The sequence below is a fragment of the Octodon degus genome, unplaced genomic scaffold (assembly GCF_000260255.1).
Source record: "Octodon degus isolate 3935 unplaced genomic scaffold, OctDeg1.0 scaffold00025, whole genome shotgun sequence".
Lineage (NCBI taxonomy): Eukaryota > Metazoa > Chordata > Mammalia > Rodentia > Octodontidae > Octodon > Octodon degus.
Genome location: NW_004524601.1, coordinates 4337689 through 4362406, shown reverse-complemented (window position 1 = coordinate 4362406; position 24718 = coordinate 4337689). Strand labels below are relative to the sequence as shown.

Genomic DNA, 24718 nt, shown 5'->3' with positions numbered 1-24718 from the left:
ACATGTCTCCCTGTGCCATCCCTGGCAAGCCACCTGTGGCCATCAGGACTCTTGGCAACCTGGCTGCTAGGGGTCCCCGTGGGGTCCCCTCATCCAGGCTGTACCTCGTGACCAAGCCCGAGTCCCAGGACAACTGCCCCAAGGAGGAAACGCCTGTGTAACAGCTCTGTGTTGGCGCCGGCGTGTTCCAGGGAGCGCCAGGCTGCCCGCTCTCTTCTCCTCGTCCTCATGCTACGAGGGCCACAGCTGGCACACGCTCACGTCCAGCAGGCCTCGGCCCGCCAGCCTGTAGCTGCCTGCACCGCTGTGCCCTCAGACCGAAGAGGTGGCCCGCCCCTGCGTGCTGGCACACGCCCGGGCCCAAGATGCTTTCCTGGGCACTGTCAGGCTATGAGTGCTCAGGACAGGTCAGCGGTGGCTGGAGGACCCAGCCCGCGGGGACACTGCAGGTGTGTGGCACGCCGAGGATTGTGAGAACCAAGTGGAAACTTACAGCAGAGCTGAGCAGTCGCTCCTGAGGCTAAGCTCTGTCCCCAGTCCTGAGAAGGGCGCCTACGACAGGGAGAGAGGACAGGATAACCCCTGCTCTTCCTCAGAGGGCTCAAAGAGCTGTTCCCTTGATGTGTGTATAACATGTGATCAGTGACACGGCAGAAGCAGTGCAGCAGGGGACCCCAATCCTCCTCGTGGGGTTCTTAAACCTGCAAAGGACTGGAGCCTGTTATCCCAGCTCCCTGGGAGGCTGAGGCAGAAAGGCGGCAAGCTGGAGCCCAGCCTGGGCAGCTCAGTGACTTAGGGAGGCCTTGTCTCAAAACCCGTAAGTACACACATAGGAACACACATAAGTACACACATAAATATACACATAAACATATAAGTACACACATAAGAATACATACAAAGACACACATAAGTACACACATAAGTGCACACATAAACACACACCTACACAAATACATAAAGGGAGGGCTGGGGAGGTAGCTAAATAAGGGGCTCTGGGTTTAGTTCCCAGTACAGAAAAAAACAGTCTTCAAAGCGGAGCATGATTTTGCTCGACAGCTTCCTCACCGAATGTTAGCACACAAATAGTTTATAAGGTAAAAATGAGCTAAGAACAACAATGATGGCAGGAGGGCATAAGCCCAGTTTGAGCAACACTCAAGCCCAAAGCTGTGCTGTAGAAGTCCTGTGGGTGGGGACAGTGACCACACGAAAAGGAAAAGGTGCCGCTCAATGTGACACAGCTCTGCCCAGGGCAAACCTGGCCGGACGGAGCCACCTGGCCTCCCGGAGGGTCCTTGTGTGCATATGTCCCAGGAGGGCAGCCGAGTGTGCTTTGAGCTTCCTGCATGGACCCCACAGCACAACACTCTGATGCTGCTCCGTGAGGCCCGCATCCTGTGAGCGTGAGGTGCTGCTGGTGCCCACCCGACAGGCTAGCATGGCACCCCTCTGCCTCCACCCAACACCAGGACTGGCAGCTCCCACCCACACCACAGGCCTTCTGGTCCTGACAGGTCTACCTGACGCAGGAGGTGACATCCCAGACTCTGCCTCTCCTCTCATGAGCATGGACTCTTAAGTAAGTTCCTTCATTTATATGGCTTCTTCTAGAAACAACCCAATCAGCTGACTTCCGTGGGTCAGTACAGATTTCAAATAAGACCTACTTGATCTATTATTTTTTAAATTAAATTAAATTTAATTTATTTAGTTTGTGGCCAGCTCAGCCCTCCCTGGGGGCAGGGCTGGCATGGCATGTGGTGCTGGGGATCAAACTGCAGTCCCTGCATGCTTACCTAAGCTTGCCTAAGCAGGCTTTTTAGACTGCTGAGCTATCTTGTGGGGCCTACTTGATCTATTATTAAAACAACAATAAAATGCAAAGCCTGTAGACAAACTTGAGTTAGCATAACAAACAGTGCTTTAAAAAGTGGAGCTGTCGGCCACCAAATAATGCAGCCAAATTGTTTAAGACTGACTGGTCTGCTCCCTGTGACAGGTGCCTTTACCTGGGCTGCAGGAGAGGGGAGATGGCCCCACTGTCAGGCAGGGCACAAGAAGGTGGCAGTGGGGTGTCCAGGAATACAGCAAGGCAGACAGCAGGCTGGGTCGACAAAGAAGTGAGCACACGAGTACCAGAGCTGACACCCGGGGATGGGGCAGAGTGGACAGCAGTCAGGCATGCTCAGGCCCTAGCCTGTAACCTATGCCTGGCCATGGCATGCTCCTTCAACACGAGTGTATGTGTGTGTGCAGGTGCATGTGTGTACGAGTGGGTTTAACTTCATTTTTAGAGGGAGACACTTTTAGTTCTGAGTCATTATATAGAAATTCTAGCTATGTTTAAAAAGTGACGTTATTTTATTGTTAATATTAACTACATTAGTACATTTCTCAGTGAGGACACTGTTAGAACTTGGAGTAGGACAATTCTTTGTTGTTGAGATTGTCCTGTCATTTCAAGTTGTTTAGAATCCCAGCCACGAATACCAGGGCCTCCTTTCAAACACTGCAGCTCTCCTCTGAGGTGGGAGGCTCACAGGTGGTGGCGTCCTGTGGATGGGACCAGCCACCACCCTGGAAGTCACCACATCGAAGGAACACATCTGAGGGCTTCCCTGCCAGCTCATCATTCACTCCTGCAGTAGGACACTGCTGTAAATTGCCTTTACATTGGGTTATATTGACTTATTAAGTGAGCTAGCAATTGTTAGTGCAGGTTCCTCAGATAGATTTTATCTGCTTCACCGAGTGTCAGCATGAAGCAGATATATGGGGCGATTCCAAGTAGTGACCCTAAATTCAGCAAGGAAGTACCTGTCTTTATTGACCACCACTTAAGGACTGGCATTAAGTCCAACAAATACCAGGGCACTGGGCGTGGCCAGGAGGATGCCGTTCATCACCGCATCGTGCAATGCTGAACCTCCCGGGTAGCCCCCAAGGTGCCAACCAGTCAGTCACCACAAACCCTCACATCCATTAGGAACAAAGTTCTGCAGCACCCTTTCCTGCCATTCCACATCCACACTGTGCCTGTCTGTCACACCTCAAGGTCTTCCTGGAGGACCCTCCTTCCTGACTCTAAGTTTTCTCCAAAGGTAAATCCAAGGCCATCTCTCTCCTTCTCTTCCACCCACTTCAGGTGCCATATGGCTAGTCCATATCTGTCTGTCTGTCTGTCTGTCTGTCTGTCTGTCTGTCTGTCTATCCTGCTTAAAATACATTGCCTATAAGTAACAGCCCTGTTCCCCGAGGTCTGAAGGACAGAAGGATCCATGCACAGCAGAATGGGAAGAAAATCTACCCAGCAACTGAAAAACTAGTGTCTGCCATCTCTTGCCTGGTCCTCACCAAAACGAACCTCACAACATCTTTGCCCTAGAAAGGCAAGTGCCCTGCCCCTTATGCCCCACGCTTCACACCACAAAGGGCCACAGGCCAGACACCTAGCATCCCTCAGAAGAGGCTGAGAGAGGAAGGTGGGAGAAGGTGTGACAGAGCCCAAGGGCCGGCCTTCCAGGGCCTCCCGCTGCGCCAGCTTCCCAGCTGCGCCCTCGCTCATTGCCTGCCCTGCTGTACGGGCTTCCAGGACTTAAATGGGGAGAAACTGTGTCCAGATCCCACATGGCACGAGTGTCACCCACTCCTGTGAATGCTGGCTGTGCGACTGTTTTCTCTCTTTCATGGGTTCGGTGTGTTCTGAAAGCAAGCACACTTCTTTTGAATCCCTAGACAACAGTTGAATGCCTGCTCCCCATGGTAGGCTAATTCTTGGAATGCACAACTCTTCCGCCTCATGATCGAAAATTACGCAAGTGCACCAAGAGCAGCCCGCTCTGGAGCACAGTCTCCTAAGAGCCTGTGATCTGCCTGCCAAGCGGAAGGCATCCGCCCTGCCCTGGGCTGTGACTTCAATCACCCTCTCACGCCCCCGCCTGCCTGTGCTGCCTGGATCTGGCCCAGGGCTCCCGCTCCCCGCTGCTCTTTGCAGAATAACACCAGAGTCCAGAGCCCTGAGTTCTCCAGTCATCCAGGATCTGCCTCCTCCTCCCAGGGCCCAGGGACGGCCCACCTGCCCCTGTCACCCAGGACTCAGGCAGCCCTTCAATAAAGCTGCTTACTTGGCGGGAGAGCCTCGTCCACCCTCTGGTACCGGCTGACATCCTGGCGCACCGAAGGCAGCGACCGCAAAGGCTGGTGGCCGTTGGCTGGCGAACCTAGGATTAAAGTTGAAGTTACCGGTGTGTTGCTGAGGGACAGCACATGTGCCAGTAAGCACGGAGCACATCTGGGGGCTGGGGTCCCTCTGCTGCTTTGGGGCTCATTTCCCATCAGGCCCAGAAACACAAGGAGGAACAGGCAGCAGCCGTGGGCTCCCAGGGGCTCATGGAGAATGTCCTTTGTCCTGCATGGGGGTCCTCCCCACCTCACCTCTGCCCTGTCCAGGGCTGTAGAGCAGCCACAAAGTTATGAGGGCAACAGGAACAAAGCAGGAAAAAGAGGAAAAGAACAAGGGGAAACTGAGGCCAGAAAAACAAATCATAGGATAAGGAAATCCTTGCTATTGCTGTTGGAAGCATATGAAGAGACCCCTGGCACGTGAACGCATCACTCGGAGCCTCCTAAGGGACTCTTCCAGAAAGCACACTGGTCGAGGTCCAATCCAGCCTGCCGCGCATATCTGCATTTTCAGCCACTGGACAGGTCACCATGCATCGCCTGCCCAGCTGACCTTTCTCACCTCGGAGAAGATGGAGAGGCGAGCAAGTACACTGTGACCTTCTGCTCTGGAGCTTCACGGAGTGTGTGGGGGGGAAGGGGGGGTGCGCACGCGCGCTCGCACGCAAGCACATGCACTTATGTGAGACTTGGTGGCCCCGAAAACCTCTGCAGGCTCCATTGGGGGCCCCGCTGCCGCCCTACTTGGTTTCCCACCTGGAGATGCAGATCATGTGGCTCTGCACTTCGGAAAAGAGCAGGTTTTTGCCCTGTAAGCGCAGGAGGCCCCCTCCCTGGCTGCATGGTCCCCAGCTCTGAGCTGCAGGAGACACATCAGGACTCACAGTCACTTACTGTCCCTCCCCTCCTTCCCAGCGGGGCTCAGTTCCCCCGCGGCCCAGGGACACAGCCTACCTCCTGTGGCGCCCTCCTCTTCGCGCACCTGCGCTGTGGCCCCTTCGCAGGCTCCAGCGTCCTCCCCCGCATCCTCCCCGGCCTCCTCCTCTCCTAGCTCCTGGCTCTCCATGGCCGTGGCGCCCTCCAGGCCCGCCCTGCGCTGCCAGACCTCGCCCAGCTCCTCAGGCTCGGGTGCTGCATCCTCTTGCATGCCAGGCACCTGAACAGCTGGCAACATCCCTGGGGTGCACAAGGCCTCTGGGCCTGGCCCGCGGCCTGGGTGCTCAGCAGCCGCACAGGCTCCATCCTCGTCCTCCTGTGAGGAGAAGGCTGGAGTCTCGGGGAAGCGCGCGCTCTCCAGCGAGGAGCAGCGTGTGTCCACCGAGGACAGCTGCGTGGCCACGCTCTCGTTGCAGGAGCTGTCGGCGCCCTCCAGGTCACTCTCACCCTCGGGCCTAGTGCTGGCCTCACTCACGCTCTCTGTCCTGGCAGGGTCACTGGGCTCAGTCTCCGAGGACACCTGCGAGGGCTCGGAGCCCTGGTCCAGGGACTCAGCCTCGCTGATGGCCCTGCGACTGCCCCCGGACGTGTCGGGGGTGCCCGTGTCTGCCCCGCTCATGGGTTGCTCAGCCTCCTGGGAGCCGCACAGCTCCGTGCTGCCCTGCTCTGACCCAGGCTGGGAGTCTGGGCCAACAGCTTCACACTCCTCGGGGGCCGGGCCCTCGGAGCCCTCGGCCAGCTCGGGAAGATCCTCCGGCTTATCCTCAGAGGATGCAGCCTCGGGCATGGAGCGTTCCTCCAGGTCCACTGGGTTGGCATCCTCCAGCTTGGTCTGAGAGCTCAGGCTCCCCTCGTCAGCCCTGGGTGCCCTGCCGAGCATGACCAGCCCTCCGTCCTCCTCCAAGGAGGACGGGAAGCCGAGGTCCTGCTGGAGCTCGTGCTCCTCCTCGTCGGAGTCGATGTGCAGCATGGCACTGAGCCTGGTGTCCGTGGGAAAGCTGCTCCTAAGTTTCGGGGAGGCGCCCATGGGCCGCTCGGCTGAGGTCGCAGCCCCCGGCCGGGAGGGGCCATTGTGCTCCAGAGCATCTAAGTAATCATTGAGAGAGTCCTGGCGGCCCCTGGGCGGGGAGGTGCGCGAAGAAGCACAGGTCAGCTCCTCCGTGTCCATCTCCAGCGTGGAGCTAGTCCTGAAAGAGTGCTTGGGCGTGACGTCCGTGGTGCTGTCCTCAGACACTGCCCCGTTGGCACAGCCCGGACTGTCCTGGCGGCTCCCGGGCATGTCCTCATCATCGGAGGGGCTTCCGAGGTCCCCGTTCACGGTGCCGACTCCCAGGATCGAGCCGACCGCTTCAGGAGATGCATCTGGAGGAGGAAGCACTGTGAGTCACAATGGACTTAGAATAGCAAGCGATCGTTTGCCCGCAGGTGACTCAGAGAAACCCTTCTCTGCCATGGAATAGTATGCCCCGGTGCCTAAGTGCCATGTTCTCCTTGACAGCAGGATGTAAGGGACATAAATCAGATAAGCTTAAAGGTTGTACGGCTTCTCCTCATTAGAAACCCAAAGTATAATTAAATTAAGGAGCAAGATAGAAGACAGGTGCTAGGACGTGGGGGAGAGACCCCCGGAGAGGGAGTGTGAGGTGGGGGAGGGGAGGAGAAGGGGACATAAAAAGATGTAAGATGTCTTGTGTACAGGGACCAGCTCCTCATCACAGATGCCATGATCGCGGACTGCAAATGTGCACAAATAAAAAACTGCAATAGCTGGGTGTGATGGTGCACACCTGTAATTCCAGCACACAGGAAGCTGAGGCAGGAGGATCCCTGCTAATCTGAGGCCAGCCTGGGCCACAAAGGAAGTTTAAGGCTAGCCTGAACTACATAGCAAGTTGCTATCTAAAAATAAATAAATAAAATTAAATAAAAAAAGAAATAGCAAGTGAACTTCTCCTGACCAACCACCAGGCTGTCAGTCCAGGGTGTAGCCTCCCACGGAAGCCTCCTGCTGCTGGCACCCACTTGCTAAGCCCCCCTCGCAGGTGCAGTGCCAGTCGGGTCGGCATAGGAGCTATGAATGTCAGCTATCATCGGAAATTCTTCAGCCGGTTTCAAAATGCAGGCACAGCCCATGAGACAGTGTTTCATGAAGAGACTCGCCTCTCTGCCTCCACAGCTGCCACAGGCACGCATCTGAAAACTGTTGTCTTTTTAGGACGGGACACACGTTCCGCTCTCTTCCCACGCACTCTGCCAAGGAGGCGCGCACAGAGGCACTCACCCTCGTGCACGGAGGACGTGACTTCCACCTTGAACTGCAGGTACCCGCTCACGTGGTCGGCCGGGAGCCTCCTGCCCAGGTTGTAGCTCAGCATCTGATCTCTGCCAGAGGACACAGGGCTGTCACCCTCCTCACACTCGGCGTCCCCCTGTGACTTTTTCCCACAGCCACCCCAAGGCCTCCCAGTTCCGTAGGACTTGCAGACGTGGGAGTACAGGAAACGCAGACCCAAGGCGCATGAAGTCCACCAGTCAGGACTCACTCACCGAAGGGAACACTTGGGAAGCCAGGGATGACAGGAAAGCTGGCTGCGAGGGAAATGACCAGCAGGGAAACACAGGCACGGGCCGCAGCTCGGCTGAGGGTGTGGGGGGACCAGCCTCTCCTCCCTCCCCTTACAGGGGGTGCACTTTGGTCTCCCTCCAGGGAGCCTGCCTGTCACTGCTCGAGAGTGATGCTGAGAGGCAGGCTGGAGCAGCCAGAGGAGCCACAGTTTGGGGCCTGGGTCCCACACCTGGTACTGCAGGGCACCAAAACGACTGCTGGACTTGGCCCCACCAGGTTCCAGGCTCGGGCTGGCAGCTTCTTCAAGGCTGGAACTGCCCAGCATGTCACATTCATGTCTATTAATCAAAGTCAAATGCAAGTGGCAACTGCTTCATTTACTTGAACACAAACACTCTTATCCTGGATGGAGTAGGTTTTGCTTAGAGGAGATTATCAAAGGCAGGGTTTCAGAGCAGTCTGAGGGAGCAGGCTCTGCTCTCACACCGCCCCCTACTGGCTGCTCAGGACAGCACCACACCTCTGCCTAACTGCCAAGGAGTCAGCTGCTTGCTAGGAAAGAGTCCTCTGTGTAACTTGTTGCCTGTCTCCTCAGCACAGAGCTAATACTGAAATCTGCTGTTTAGCTCAACCCCAGCTTGGCTCTTACAGACTCTTCTGACTTAACTGCAAGAATTCCTCAGTTCTCTTTCTTCCCCAGAAAGGGTGTGGAGAAAATTTTTCTCGGGCGACCCTTGCGGCGTGGCACACACACTCTGAGGGCTGTGTCACCACCTCCTCTAGTTTTCCTGGCAGCCTGCACGCTAAGAGGCAACCCTGTTTCCAGGAGGAGGAAGCTAAGGCGTGGCCAGGCAGCTACACAGGGACGGACCTGGGACTGGGCACAGGCCTTGCTGACACAGAGCCCAGCTCAGCCTGCAGACACTGCCTGACAGCCTTCCAGGAGCACACAGGCTGGTGACATCTGGACTGTGAGTCACCTTACTGTGGCCACTATCCATGGCTCCACTACACTGGTGCTGTAGAGAAGCCCTCTGCAAAAGGACCTTGGCATGTGCAAGTCCCAGACCTCCAGGCTTGCCAAGCCACCTGCACAGACACCACAGGTGGCTGCAACCTGCGCCACTGCAGGGCGGCCTCTTCTCCCCTCAGTGAGCTCCAGCCCTGTGGCTGACACACAGGTGGGTTCAGCCCAGTAGCACATTAAACAGTCCACACCCAGCGTGTGCTGCTCCTCACCCATCTCTTTGGATACTCTGTCTTTAATAATAAAAGCATTATTTTCTGGATCAAAACAAATGAACTCTCCTCCACTCCTCCTTGGGCAATCAAGGTCAAGTGTTGGGGTTCATGATGATTTACATAAGCAATGGGTTTTAGCAAGGCGTTAAGGATCTTCTAAGCCCTGTAAGGAAAGGGCTGCCACACACTCCCAGTTGTTCAGTCGCTGTCTCATCACAGTACCCAGCACGCTGCTACAGCTGCGGTAGTGTATCTAGTAAGATTGTAACAGAGTCTGCAAGAACTGCATCCCCAGCCTCACAGTTGACTGCGCTAATAACTGTGTGGAGGCTAATGGCCACCACTCTGAGCACCTCTTATGATTGTAAAGGCCAAAGGTAACTTGTGTTACCCTCATGATATACCAGTAAATTTAGTATTAAAGTATCTATACAAGTTTTTCTTTTCTTGATGTATACTGTTTTGATGGAACATACAGTGGGGGCACTCTATCAATCAGATCTGCTGTCACTGTGACAAAATACATGACACCCACAGCTTAAAGGCAGAGAGGTTGATTTGGCTCACATATCCAGGGAATTCAAAAGGTAGAAAAGGTAAACCACTCTGAAACCTTTGCCTTGAGAAGAGGCCCAAGCCCAGCAGATTCAGGCCACCTGGGGGAGCGCTCGCCTGACCTCAGCCATCCAAGCAGTCAGAGGCTACCACAGCCATGACCCGGGGGACCCAGCTACTGACTGAGCCAGCAGCACACCTTGGCGTCACACGCGTGACATGCACAATGCAAGCGCTGTGGGGCCAGGGACGCTCCCATCCAGGTTGTCTCAAAGGAAGGCCTTGGAGGCCAGGAAGTACACGGAAAGGGCAGTGTGGGAAGGTGTGGGAACGAGGCCAAGGGGCAGTGGAGACCCCAGGGAGCCGGGGATGCTAAGCGCATGGGCATCCGCTGACTGCAGTCACAGGCAGTGAACACGGGCAGTCCAGGAGAGGTCATCAGGTCTGAAAGACAATGGCCCACGGGGCAGGGCCAGCCAAGCCCTTGGAGCTGAGCTCTCACACAAGCTGCCCCAGTGCTGGATGAGCGGCTGCAGGTTTAGTGCTGGCCCTCCCGGGTTCTGCTCTTGCTCCCACCCCTTATACCCCCACCTCTCTGTCCCTTTTGGAACATGAGCATTCCTGTGTCATTACTGTATGCTGGAAGTACTTATCTTTCCTTCCGACTTTTACAGGGGCTCACAGCTAACAGCATGGACTCGGACTTACTGGCAAGGCTGGAACTACTCTGTCAACTCATAGAAATGGGCTAAATTCATTTTACATAGTGAGACGTGCATGAGCCCTTTGGGGGCTGCGTTTAGATATAAAATGTCCCCCGTAAGTCCTATACACTTGAGGCATGACAGGATCACGGGGCAGGCCCTGTACTGATCAACGAGTCTTCCATGGATGAGTTCACAGCTGAACTGCTATCAGCGGATGGGGCCTGGTGGAAGCTAGGTCACTGGGCTGTGCCCTGACAGGCCGTTCTCCTGTCCCCAGCTCCTCCCTGCTTTCTCTGGCTGCCCTGAGATGGGCAGCTGTCTTCTTCTGGTCTCTTCCACCACACCCTTCCTGCCTCAGAGCCAGCTGACCATGGACTGAACCCACAGGAAAATGAGCCAAATAGATTCCTTAAAGTTGCAGGTGGGGGGTATTTTGTCCCAGTGACAGGAAAGTGACCAATACTGACTCTACCTGGAAAAAAGAATCTTAATTGACAAAATACTCAGTACAATCACTCTTCTTATCGGTACAGGAAGCCCTCCCTATTGTCCATCGATTCCAGGTCAAGAGTTTCCTTATTCACTGAACGTCTATCAGCAAAGCTTGCCCTATCCACCCCACTCCCACTCTCCCTGCTGTATCCCTGAAGAATACATCATGTATTATTATGACATGATTATGAAAAACAAGCACCAAAGGACTCTACTGGTTGACTAAAATAATCTCTCAGTCAATTTATAATCAGAAATTGATAAAGCATAGGATGTGGTATGCTTTTCTGGAGGGATACAGCCCACTTTGGTGAAATGTCACATTTAAACAAAGGCGCTCAAAATAGGACACAGGCCAGGAGCTCTTGCTTGTGCTAGAATCCACACCCTGTAAAGCCTCAAGGATCTCAGAGAGCTGCACCACTAATCCAAGTACAGCATTCTTGGAGCTGTATCAAGTATTTGCTGAAAAGTAATAATTGATCAGAAGCACATTTGTATGTTAGCAACTGACATAAAAATCTGTAGCATCACCACAATGCTTTAATCTATGGAGAAATGTCTCCTAATCCTGGTATTTTAGGAGTCCATGGTGGACTCCCTTCCAGCCCACATGGATTCCAGGGCTGGTTCTTCTCTGGGTGAGATAAGCGTGCAAGCTGCCCATCAGTGCCACCCCAGAGTACGTGGCATTGAGCTTGTTGGGTCTTACGGTATAAAAATGTACACAACACAGTAAGGGTTGGAAGTATGTTAGGATCTCTTAACAACTTCACCACGACTTCCAAAACTCACAGAAAAAAAAGAAACAGCAGCTTACACTTCTGCCCCTGCCTGAATAGATGCAGATATCTAGACACTAACCACAGCACCCCCTTATCTGGGTCCCATTGTAATTGGCCCCCAAATCAGGTTGTTTCTGTCTTGAAGAATGGCGGGTTCCCTGGGCAGGATGAACCAGGACGAGGAAAATATCTGCACTGAGACTCTGCTCAAGCTAGGGCCAGAGTCTCGTATGAAGAGTTCTGTATACTCAGAAAAGTGGTTTAGCTATGAGATGAAGCTGAAATGTGAATGCACCTTAGGAAAGATAAAAATACCAAGAAAAAGTATATAATCCGACCAAGGTATGTAATTAAAGCTTTCGGCCCAGGACAGTTTAGGGCCTGCAAGTGCACTTCTTTATTTTCAGTTTTGTTGCCACTTCTTGTCAGCAGGGCGAGCCCAGGCCTCGCGAGCACCCTGCCGGCCCCCGCACAGCGCGCCCGGCCGCCGCCGCAGTTACCCGATGGCCTGGCGCTCCAGCAGCCTCTGCACCGGGATGGTCAGTTTCCCCAGGAAGCGCTTGATGATGGGACGGCTCTTGGCAAATTTGTCTTTAATCTCAATTTCTAAGACATCAGTTAGCAGTGCAAAAAAGGAGTATTTCTGAAAAAAACAAAACAACAGAGGCTGTGTGTTGGCGCAGAGGAAAAACAAACCAATCGTTGCGTCACTCTGTGTTACAGGAAATGACGTCTCCCAAGTTCTCGGGACACAGAGGACACAGCATGAGCAATATCTGTGACCGTCACCACGCCCGTTTTCAGACGCAGCCATGAGCGTTCACAGTGACCAAGAAGCTCCCCAGTTGAGAAGCCAAAGCAGCCCTTCCCTTCCATCACGCAGCCCTGCCTGGCCTGGCGCGTCAGGAGAAGGCCAAGCTCCCAAGCCTACTCGACGCAATCTCGGTACTCAGTGTGCAAGTGGTGCTTGAATTTCTGATCTTTGATATCTTGTTATAGGATGATTTAAGACAAACTAGTATATTTGAGTTGTTTGTTTGTTTGGGCACCAGGGATCGAACTGAGGACCTTGCACTTGCTAGGCAGGCCCTTAGGCCACTGAGCTACTTCCCCACCCCTTAACGATATATTTGATTAGTGATTCTTTATATTCCTAATCTTACGGGATTTTAAAGTCACAGAACACAGTTAAACTGTTCCCCAACCTAGGAAGTAGGAGCGTCTACAGCATATTGTGATTTCCTTGATAAAATCATTGTTTAAAAGAAATCAATGTTTATTTTAAACATTGTTCTATGAAATTAGAACAATGTTTAAATGGAATTATTGCTGAAGCTCAAAGACATATGAGGTCATTTTTTTTCTGGGACAAGAAAAGCAAAAGTGTGAGCTTAAGAGGGACTTCATCCTTTAAGTAGGAGGAAAGTGAGTGGATGGCAACAAAGAAAAATAAATAGAAGAGAAGCTTTATTCGTTTTATATTTGCTAAGATACCATTTCCAAAGTGAGGCCCTCAGGACGAGCACACCACAGAGCCAGGAGCCCAGCCCGAGTCCTTTTGCTGCGGCCCCAGAAGACTCCCTGCAGCTGCCTCGACTGGAATCTCGCCAGCCAACCTGATACTGAGGCGCCACTAAGTTTATTCACTTACAACAATTAAAGTTCTCCAAGGATCAGACCACTTGGCAGTCTGCTAACTGGGATAAAAAGCACTTATTCCAAATAAGAAAGCTCCGCTTTTGCCCTGCTGCCTCTGCGTAGCAGCGACAATGACACTTCAAGTGACAGTGTCTTAGCCACCAAAGCAGAGAGCTGGTGATCGCATCCCTTTTGCCTCCCCGACAGGCTGGCACTAGCAATGTGGTCAAGAGCTCTGTAAATATGGGCTAGGGAGACAGCTCAGCTGCATAGGTGACTGCCTGGCAAGCACAAGGTTAGAGGTTCAATCCCCAGTACCAAAAAAAAAAAAAAAAAAAAAAAAAAAAGAACTCTGTAAATATAAAATGATAGCGTGTTTCATTACCTTATTCATTATAACCTTCTAAGCTCACACTGAGATATAATTTATGTCTGTAGACTTTGAAATTTGTTAGATTAACTGGTATGCCTTCAGGAATTCATTGTCATTAGGGGTTGTAAGTAGTTTTTAAAATCAGATAGAAGAACATGGGCAACCTCCTTTCACATAGCCAGAGGAACCGACAGAGACTTCGCGTGCTGACAAGGACCCCAGAGCCACTCCATCTCCTCAGCTGCTCTTAGCTCTCTCCCTCAAATAAACAACAAAGTGTGTATCTTTGTCCTTAGAGATTTAGGGCATACTCTTGTGTGTACAACCCACAAACGTTCTAACACTACACTTGGTTCACAAGATGAGAAAGATGAGATCTCTTTGTTAATCTTTTGCCTTTCCGTGGTTCCCAGGAAAAAGTGTTTGCCTGATTTCATGGATCCGGAGCACTAAGTGTGGACCACCGTTGGCACCATGTGCCTTCGCCCGTGGTGGCAACTGCTCTACGGCTCCACCACAGAACATCTAGGAGCCGCAAAAGGTTTGCCAAAGCCGCAAACATTCGAAGTCAACACAGGATCACGCTACCGAGTGCTCCTTTTGCCCCAGGGTCTGTGACACGTTTGCCCAGCACTTTCACTGACCATGTAAGAATGTAAGAATCAGATATTGGATATATATATCTATATATAGTATTGCATTCATCGTGAACTTTTTGCACTCACTTTGATTTTTTTTTCTCCGAATGCCTTCAGGGCAGGTTTGACTGGCTTGAGTTGTGGGGATCGAACCACAGCAACCTGAGCCTGACTGCTTTGTTGAAGCAGCCACTTAAAGAACTGAGCTAAGGGGCAGGCCCCCGATGTTTTAAAAAATATTTAAGGTATCTATTTTGATGGCCAAGTCTATGGCAGACCCTTAAGCTGCGCTCACAGCGAATGCATCTCCCGCCCCCCACAGACCTGGGGAGAGCTTTCTTGTCACTCTTGCCAGCAAGCTGGGACCCAGCCTTCTCCCACACCAGGGAACAGCTCGGGTGTAGAGCTCAGAGGCAAGGAGGACGAGTCCCGTCCAGGGGAAGCGCCTGGGCCTGCCTTACCTCTCGGTGCCAGATCGGGTTGGTGGTGTTGCTGATGATGGTTGACCTTCTCTCCTGGCCGTGGTGGGCACAGGTGGGGAAGCTGCTCTTCTTCCCTGGCTGGATGGACATCTTAAGGTAAGGGTCAGGGTTGAAGAACATCCCTTTCTTTAGCCCAACTGCCCTAAGGTCTTTAAAGAAAGAGAGGAGGGAGCGACAAGGAAGGAGGAAGGAGAGAGGGGGAGAAGGGGAAACAGAAGAAGGAAAGAGACACACGCCATGATTAAAGGAGCAGCGTGAAGACAGGTTGCTCCTCAGCCTCACACAGTATTCTCTGAACAGGTTCAGCAGCCTGGCGGCAGGTCACCACACCGTGACTGCTCAGGAGAGCGCGGACAGTGGCTGGCGCATGTCGCGGAAGCAGGGCTTCCTGACCAGCGGCACAAGGAGAGCAACGTCCTGGCCCACGTCCTCCACTGACTCCCTGGGACTCTCGAGGGTGTACGTACATACGTCCTCACCATCTTCTTCACACTGCGCTGTAGTTTGGCAAACAGAGTCTCATGCAATGGCTTGAGAGGAACCCTCAGCAGGCACTTTACTTAGAACCAGATGAGTCGTGCCCATATATATATATGGAAATGGTTTGAATTAAGTTTAGATGTATGGGGAACTCCCAAGAACAGGTCCTTTTGTGCCACATTTAAACGCCAAATGTATTCCAGATGTGTAATGAGTACTGAGCAGGAAAAACACACCGAACGTGGCTATAAAATGTGAATGCTACTTGCTACTTTAAATAATTCTACAGTTACTTTTCCATGGCCTACAAAGTAACTTAAATATCTGATGGATAAACAAAATCTAATGGATTTTTTACACACTCATTGTAGATTTACAAACTGTTATTCCCCAAAGCATAGACTGCTAGAGGTCCTAGCTGGAGTTCATTTGGTGAGGACATTAACATTTTTTAAAATAATTGAGTTTAAGAGTACAAAAGTGTCAGGGACTAAGCGGCTCCGTTGGGTCCCCAAAGCCTTACTGAGACTGTCAGCTAGTCACTACAAAGCTGAGAGCTAAGTAATGATGAAAGCTTATGGAAGAAGAAACTGGGTAGCCTTATGTGGTTAGGATCAGTGTAGGGAGCTCTTTGGTTCAGAGACAAATTCTGCACGTGGAAGCCCCTGGATGACCCAGACCCGCGTGGGGAGCAGCCGCAGTTCTCACCCTGCATTACAGGAGCTCCCAGGGGCATCTCCACACAGAAGGTCTTTCTTGGGTTTGGTCTACAGCTTCCACCCCTCAAAACAAGACAAAACACCCGATTCTCTAGAGCAGGCTTCCTGGAGGAGAAGTGCCAATGGCCATAAGAACTTGGGGCCTACTTACACAGGACAGAAACAGATGGTCCAATGACACCCAGAAGCACAGGGGACAATTTCACGGGCCAGCAAATGCTGGAATGCTCACCCAAGAAAACCTTACCTCAACAATATGCATGAAACATAGTAAGTTCTCTGGTCTGGAAGTTTCCAGGGGAGGGTAAAGGTCCAGACAGGAAAACACCTGCTGACTCTGACTATCCTCACAAGCCCTGTGCGCAGCGCCGCACTTCCCAAATGGCAGAGTCCTTAAGGAGTCCAGCACCCGCATTGCACTGGCCAGTTAGCACTGCCACATGCTTTCACTTGGGTGTACTTAGCATAACGTAACTCTGAGAGGAAAATATAATCTATAATTTGATTTTCTTGCCTTTCTTGAGTATGCTTACTTTAGACTCAGGGAGAAAATTGTATTTTCTAGATATGAAATCTACTGCTGAACAAGGGCCCTCCCTGTAGCAAGGGCAGATATGGCTGCTCCGGAGCCCAACAGGGTTAAGCCTTTCACAAAACCACTGCTTTGAACAAAAAGCACTTTACCTGAAGACTGCGGCGTCACTGTGGTAAGACAGCATCTTCTTGAGATGTTAGGTAACCCTGATACAAAACCTTTTGCAGTGAGAGATAAGACACTTGATTCATAAATACGCTAACCTATCAATTGTTTAATCTGATGATTCAGTGTCCCTTATCCATTTCATTTCTATCCTAGCTTCTCTCTTTTCTGAATATTACAGTGCATAAATATCCACCCTACATAATAGGCCTCGGAAGGACTCAAAATCACAAATGTATGAAATGTTAAATGTCCTGGTGCAGGGCTGGGGATGTGGCTCAGTGGTAGAGCTCTTGCCTGGCATGCACAAGGCCCTGGGTTTGAGTCCCAGCAACACACATATGTGCGTGTACGTACACACACACACACACACACACACACACACACACTGGTACAGCCTTATTTGGAGGAGGCTTAAAATATTAATCAAAGCAATTTTTGTTTTAGCTATAGAGTTTAATAATTAGTGTCCTTACCTATACTTTGACAATCAAATGGAGAGCATTTATAGGTAAAAATTACACAGGATTCACGGTCTCAGATTATCATACACTGTCAGTAGGCCACAGCCAGATTAATCTTTTAGGAATCACAGGGCAGAATTGCTTTCATCTTGTATGTCTGGAAGCATTTCCACACAGCAGGGCTGACTACAGGGCAGGAAATAAAATGGATGTTGGGTTGCAGCCTCCAGGTGACTAGAAGTAGAATGTAGGGAGAAGCGTTTAAAGAAGTATTTGGTTGTGTCACCAATGCGTTTCCTACTCGTCAGGAAAGCAGGAAAGATAAAAACCTTCCAGATTTCCCAAGATAAGGCACCAACAGCCTCTGGAGGCAAGATCACCACATCCTCGTTGTGTTCAGCATGACACAGATCAATGAAAACAAAGGGCAGCTACTCTAAACTAAGAAATCCGCAGACTATATGGAAATATTGTATTGCATTCCATCTATGTAAGTTTAACTTGGTATTTAAAAAAGAAAGAAAGGCATAGTATGATCAAACTCCAGCTTCCTGAGCACCCGGGGCTGGCTTACTGGTCCCCGCTGGAGCCAGGGACATGAGTACCTGCAGCCCTCAGGACTACACGTGTCCCGGGCAACCAAAAGGTCTTCAGGAGGCACGGGAGGGGGATACTGCAACGGACAGCACAGGCGGCGGCACTTTTGAATGCCACTTATATAAGCCTAGAGTGGTTTACAATCCTATGTGTTCCAAGCAAGACAGAGCTGTTATTCAAATTGGAACCAAAAGCCACCAGTTTATACCTCTGGAAAGCACCACAGAGCCACAGCAAAAGAGGCGCTGCTAGGCAGCCTCTGGGGAGGTGGGGAGGTAGGAAGACAGACGCAGGCCTGAGGCCCAAGGGCCAGCGACGTGTGGACACTTGTCACGCACGATGGGCCTTGAAGAATTGTCTGTTTTCAAGATCTTACTTCCAAGAATGCCTGTTTTCATTCACATTTTTTGCAGTCAGGAAAAGTGGACCTAATTTCAATTTCAGAACCATTGCAGGCCAGGGAGGTGGCTCAGTAGAATAAGTGCTTCCCTGGCAAGTGCAAGGGCCTGAGTTCAATCCCCTGTTACACACACACACACACACACACACACACACACACACATACACACACACAAAACCATTGTTTCTAGCAAAAAATAAAAACAAATAGCTTCTGGTGACAGACAGCAGACTTGACTTGGAGGACCCTGCAGAGCAGCTGTCTGCTTTGCCCCTCAGACATAGCTGATGAATATTTTAATGTCCAGCTATTAAATTCCTGAGCATATGCCTGACTTTATGACCAATGATTCATACTTTTGAAACAGTGGCTTTCAATTTTTTTAGTGACCTAGGTACAAAACACATAGAAAAATCTTACACTGCAACCAGGACACACATAAATACATTTTTGTGTGAAAGTCTGTTAGCCTACACCAAAGTTCTGGGAAAATTCCATTCAGTAGTGAAATTTGATATTCAACTCTTTAGTAAAAAATGGTTAGTTTTTTACCCAATTCAACTTGAAACAGTGCTTTTACCTGCATGACAAGCATTTGTCCAGAAAACAAACAAAAAACAGTCTTAACTCTTTCTGATTTTTATGTGCATGTCCCCACAGGATAAAGAGGTTCACTCTGAGTTCTTCCTCCTAATCTTCAATTTTTCCTTTCTCTAGCTGAAGAAAGCACAAGTTATTTAAAATAATCAAAGCTTCTTGGTGAAATTAGCACCCACTATGTGCCAGTTCTAGTGACTACACAGTTATGTGGTCCTTTATCACCAAAAGCCTTGCTAGAAATCACGTCTCGATTTACATTAGTAACCTAAGCTTATCATGGTAAGAGACAGACTTGCATTTCCAGCCCCAGAGCTAGACCATGTGTCTTGTGAAAGTGTGCAGGGGGTGACAACAGATCAGGGGTGGCGAACCTAGGGCACGGGTGCCACCGTGGCTGTTTGGATCTTCGGAAGCTCTAGAAGGTTCACCTCACTTGGCTGTCCCGTGAAGGCATTCTTACCTGACAGTGTGAAGCTCACCAGCTTCCGGGAATGTAGGTTTCCTGACACGCCTCCTTCCATGCCTTCTGCCCCCATCTGAAGAGGAAAGACACACACCTGAAGTTTCCAGCGAGAATGATGCTACCCGATCTCCCAGGGGAACACATGTGTTCACAGACACAGAAATGGTTTTTTTTTTTTTCTTTTTTAATCAAAATGCATCATTGCATATGTCTTTAAGTTTCTAAATCTTGAAATAGAGACACAGTGTGCATTCTCAAAGCCAAGAGTAGGAGCATGGTTCAATGTAATCCTTACCCCAAATTTACAAATAATCTTTGAAATCCCTGATGACTGTCAACCAGGATATTCACACTTCCCTTTTCCCTTAATAAGAATATAGCTATGGAGGGCCAGCAGATAGCTCAGCGAACTAAAGCTCCTGCTTAGGCAGATGCAGGGACCAGGGGTTCAATCCCCAGTGTGGAGAGCCGGGGAGATGGCTCAGTGGAATAAGCACTTCCCTGGCAAGCGCAAGGGCCTGAGTTCAATCCCTGGTTCCACAAAAAAAAAAAAAAGAAGAAGAAGAACAATCCCCAGTGTGCTGTGTAGGCCCTGCCTCCGGGGGTTTGCTTAGATGGCGATTGAGACTGGATGTGGTGGTGCACACCTGTAATCCCAGTTTGGGAGGCTGAAAACAGGAAGATCACTACGAGTCCGATCTATGTAATTGGACCCTGTAGACTGGTACTAAATACATAAAAAAGAATATAGCTATGTAAGAAATGCACTAATATTGCTAGTGCCATATTCATCATTCTACTTGGTCTAGAAGCAAACAGTAAATTTCTTCAGGCTTATTAGGAAAACTTAGAACAAATGGTATATTTATATCAGACTCATCCACATGTACAGAACGACCCTCACTCAGAAAGTACCTGAATGTGCATGCAGGCATCCTACCTGCCTTTTGAGTTCTGTTCTATCGAGTTGTAGGTACACAGCACACACTATTATAATTGGAAACAATAAGACTTTGTGATGCTACTGTACTGATAACTTTTCCCTGAAAGCTTTTAAGTAAATTATATCTCCCACAAAACCAGGGATTTATAGACTGCACGGCAAATTTAGGCCTTTCCCTCGGTGTATTAGGATTAGTGCAGCACTTATGGTGCGCCAGGGCAGAAGACCTTGCTGATGCTCGGAAAAAGAAGTCTGCGACCCTGGAAAGACAACGCGGAGGCGGGACGTGTTCTGAGCAGCTGGAAAATGGAAATCCCACTTCAATTTTAAGGTTCAGAGTAAGCCCCCCACAAGCATTCTTTTCTGACCAAACTTTAACCAAGTCTTCCTGGGCCTTCTGTTCAACTGGGGCCAAACTTGGGCTTCCACCTCCGTCTTCGCAGAGCTAAGTTTCAGTAAAAGCCCTGCTGTGCATCCGAAGAGAATCCTCCCCTCAGTACGTGGATGCCAGCATGCGCCCAATTTCTCAGCCTCCAGCCTCCATCCCTAGTGGTGTCTGACCGCTCTGACCACCTGCAGCAAGAAGTCTCTTAGGCAAGAATCGCCCCGCCTTCTGCCCGCACGGTAGCTTCCACTGCTGACCCCATCTCCCCAGCTCTGCCCCTTAGCTATGACCTCACTTTCCACTGTGTATTTGGAATGGAGCCCATTCTACATGGGGCCTCTTTTCCCTTAGCTCCTCACTACAATCTGCCTTTATCTTCACTACCAGCCAACGCTGCTTTTCTCTGACACCTTCTCCACGCCCTACACTCCTGTAAAAAGATCCCATCCAGAGATGAAAAGCATCACTAATCCATGAAAAGTTGAGAAATTACAAAAGAAATTCTAAGCACAGTTCAAATTTTAAAGGAGAAATTTCTCCTGCTCTCTCTAATTCCTGTACCTTAATCAAGACTACTTTGTGTGACAGTTGACTGCTTCTTGATCTGCCCATTTTGGGCACCATCCAGGCATTTTTCTCTCATCCCATCTGTAGAACCAGCTCCTTGGGGCCCACAGATGTGGAGCTCAGCAGATGCCTGAGGTCTGCTGTACGGTTTTGTCCTCCTCTGACTCCTCACTCCAGACGATCAGGACAAGGAGGGCAGCTGCAAAGCAGCCAGCTGTCCCCTCCCTGTGACCACCCCATCTTGCTGCCTCTCCACCAGCCACCCTCAGACGATGGCCAGGAGTGCAGGCCACAGCTGAGGCAGCCACACAGCCACCGGCCAGGCCTTACCTCAGATGGAGCACGCTGCCCAGCAAGAGTGGTCACTCCAAGCACCCCGCACCTATGTGGATTACTCAAGACTGAAACGATTCACGGCCTATCTCAATTTAAAACCCACTTAAAATAGTGTCGAAAATTATGAAGAACAACAAAGTCCTCTAGTTCCTATTTTTAAAATGTAACCCACTGCTAATATGGAACCGTTCCTGAGGAATTTGCATAAAAGTCGTACTGTGCACGACCTCTCTGCCAAAATGTTCATCTCAAATGACACTCAAAGAATTCATAAAAATAATACGCAAGAAATTCTTGTTTGTTAGAATAAAGCCAAGAAAGACCAACTACTATGGGAAACCCGGGGACACTCGGGATAATGAACGCCTCTGCGCTCAGTGCTTAGAGAGGGGCTTTTAACAAACATGCGCCACAGCCTCATCCAGGAACACCGAGCAAGCGCTGTCAGCCAACCACAAAGCAATGAGAGGCGGTGCGGGCTGGCCGTAATCTGGCCCTGTGGCCAAAGGACTTCCAGTTCCCAGGTACTGAGACACGCATCACTGTGCGCTCTGATAAATGGCAATGACACCAAAGCACAAATGACAAAGAAGACACAATTATTCATTAGCCCTCGACCACCACAAGAGGATCCGTGAGAAAGGTGAGACTGCGAGGGGCTTGTTCTTCCTTTGGAGTCTCTCACCCTGTTCCTCCCCGTCTGTTCCCAGCATCAGGTCGTGGTCAGATCATAAAGCAAGCTCTGGGAACATGAGCGCTGTGACCCAGCCATGACAACGGCCCGTGTGTCTTAGACTGAGGGGCCACCATGCTGCAGGAGAGCTTCCGACCGGGACCCCCTTCACGCCCAAGCACAGGCCCAAATGGTCCCCACCAGGCCAACACGGTTGACCACCAGCCCATTCGTCTTCCTGTGAACCTCAATATTCTTTTCTTTTTTTAAAGTTATTTATTTATTCATTTGGTATAGCTGGCCCACACAGCGCATCAGGGTTCTGGGGCCAGCACAGCATGCAGTACTGGGGATTGAACCTGGTCCTTGTACTTGGCAGGCAGATACTTAGACCGCTGAGCTATCTTCCCAGCCCCCAATATTCTTTACTGATTGCCAGTGCTGTGTCTATGCAGCTGCTAAGATGACACAAAAATATGTATGAAGCAAATTAAGTCATTGTCAACTATGTCCAGGCTTAGTAGTGGTCTCAATGAAAAATCTATGAAACAAAATCAATGCTCAGCAGGCTGTAATCCACCCTCTGCCTTCGCTGGGACTGGGGTATCAAAGCTGCTCAAGACTCTAAAGCTCTGAATCCAGAAACGTAATTCACATTAATTCTTGTCTAATTTCTTGAATTCAGAGAGTAATTGAAATTGTAATGTAATTCACATTAGTCATTGTCACACCATGACTTTTCAGAGGTTTTATTATAAACAGTATCACTCTTCTAGTTTTGTAACTTTTCTTTTAGAATATTAACTACAGCAAAGACCATTCAATTCCGGTGCTTATTCTGTGAAATGGCAGATGTTATGGCCAACAATTGGTATTCTCAGGGCTGGGGCTACGCCTCAGGGTCATAAATGCCTGCCTGGCCAGGGCAAGGTCCTGAATTCGATCCTGGCATCACACACACAGACACACACATGTACAGAATGTTATTCTCGTGCTGAGACTGTTGAAGTTTTATATAGTGAGGCACGTCATTTTCTGGTATTCTGTACTAGGCTGACTAATGGGGACTCAGATACAACTTTATTTCCACTCACGCTCTGGACCGTCCCTCATGCACTCCTGCCTAGGACAGATCCCAGAGGCTTGTGTCATGCCTCCATTACTCTCCCCCACACGATCATCCCACCAAGGAATACAGTCATGTGCTTGATGTCGCTCTTCTCAGTAGGCCAATGGGAGCCGCAGCTGCGTCTCTCTTACCACACCTCTAGTGGTGGGCTCCGTGCACCCAATGAATATTCATTTCAATAAATGACCACAAAGAAAAGACTGCTCGATTCAGAGGCATGGGCACAGGGTAGATCTAGACGATTTCAATTACTCTCTGAATTTAAGAAATCAACTTGGACACTTACCTATTTCCAAAAGTGCAACCATCTATAAGAGGGAATATGTATATATATATATATATGCTCATAACATAGTTCTGAAGATTCTACATCATGAGAACTAACATTTTTCTATACCTTCTGACCTTCAGTTTCTTACTGAACAATACAAACTACAAAGATGTACATATCTCGGGCTCTGAGAACCTCCCCAAATCTCCTGAGTGCAGCTCCCAAGTACAATGGAGCCCCACCCTGTGAAAAGGGTAGATTTGTAGTTAGTTGATTGGGTGAAAAGAAATCACAAAGTTGTGCACAGCTAGTCCTCGGGCAAGCACCGGCTAGGCACAGACATGCTTCTTTCAAAGTCCAACACAACCGGCTTGGAGAAGTTGGTTTCCCTAGAGCGACCGGGTTTTGCCAGAAAATTCGAGTGGAGTCTTCAGGCACAGACAGCAGCCCAGCGCCAGAGGGCCGGAGCCCTGAGGCCTCCTGAGGCTTCGGGCCGAGCACACTGTTGGCAGCGCTTATCTTACACTCGCTGTCTGAGTGTACTAGAAGGCAGAATCACCCTTTTCTCTCCTAGTTCCTGAATTTGTCAGTTATATTCACCCAGGACACAGCCCCACTCTTTCCTACCTCTTGGTCGGCTGGACCAGCCTGAGCTCAGCTCTGCGTTGGTCCCTGTGGTGCTGCTGAGTGGCTCCCCAGGACACTGAGAGCAGGGAGCTACCTGCTGAGCTGCACCACCCCAGGACTGCAGTTCTGGGGGTCTCCCTCCCCTGTACAGTGCCCGGGCAGCAAAGCTTTCTCACTACTGACCCTCTAGCCACACCAGGACTGCACAGGAAAAAGACTTTGCCCACGTGGTGCTCTCGGGACTCACTCACCATCACAGCCGGGTTCTTCACGGTGATGCAGGGCGTGGTGGCCCGCAGAGCTCCGCTGATGCCGTGGTAGTATTTGAAGCAGATTTTTATCTCCGCTGAAAATCAAGGGAGAAAACAATAAACACCAAGCTGAGCCACACAGAGACTAAATTTGGGAACTAGTAATAAAAATCCTGAGGGGATTTCACTGACTTTGTCAGATACAAAAGTTACATTTTTTTGTTATATAGGTCTTGCTTTATCTTGGCCTTAACCATCCAGCAGAAAAGTATAAAAATGAGGCATAAAAAGTAAAGCTATATTAATATGCTGAGCTGTAGAAGGCTCAAGTCAACAACTTCTGACATTGCAGTCACACGAAAAACCCACTACTATTATGGACTCCTGGACTATATTGGATTACTCTGCTGAATGCATGTACCTACAATATATGAATGGCAATGGAATATACATCTCTGACAAAAGTAAACAGAAAAGGGGGATATAAATGAAGGACCATTTTACAGTAAAAAAA

The 24718-nt window shown here is 50.2% G+C and overlaps 1 protein-coding gene across 2 annotated transcripts in view; it reads right to left on the bottom strand.

The window, feature by feature from the left end:
* The window catches only part of Hecw2 (HECT, C2 and WW domain containing E3 ubiquitin protein ligase 2), a 207115-nt gene that overhangs the window by 95204 nt on the left and 87193 nt on the right, over nt 1-24718 (bottom strand). For both annotated transcript variants that reach the window (XM_004628611.2, XM_023712305.1), the window contains exons 3-9: nt 24205-24299; nt 19020-19095; nt 14579-14748; nt 11969-12111; nt 7403-7503; nt 5140-6483; nt 4128-4223 (exon numbers count right to left, since the gene is read on the bottom strand). In XM_004628611.2, the coding sequence (XP_004628668.1) occupies nt 4128-4223; nt 5140-6483; nt 7403-7503; nt 11969-12111; nt 14579-14748; nt 19020-19095; nt 24205-24299 (2025 nt within the window). The remainder of the gene's footprint in view (nt 1-4127; nt 4224-5139; nt 6484-7402; nt 7504-11968; nt 12112-14578; nt 14749-19019; nt 19096-24204; nt 24300-24718) is intronic.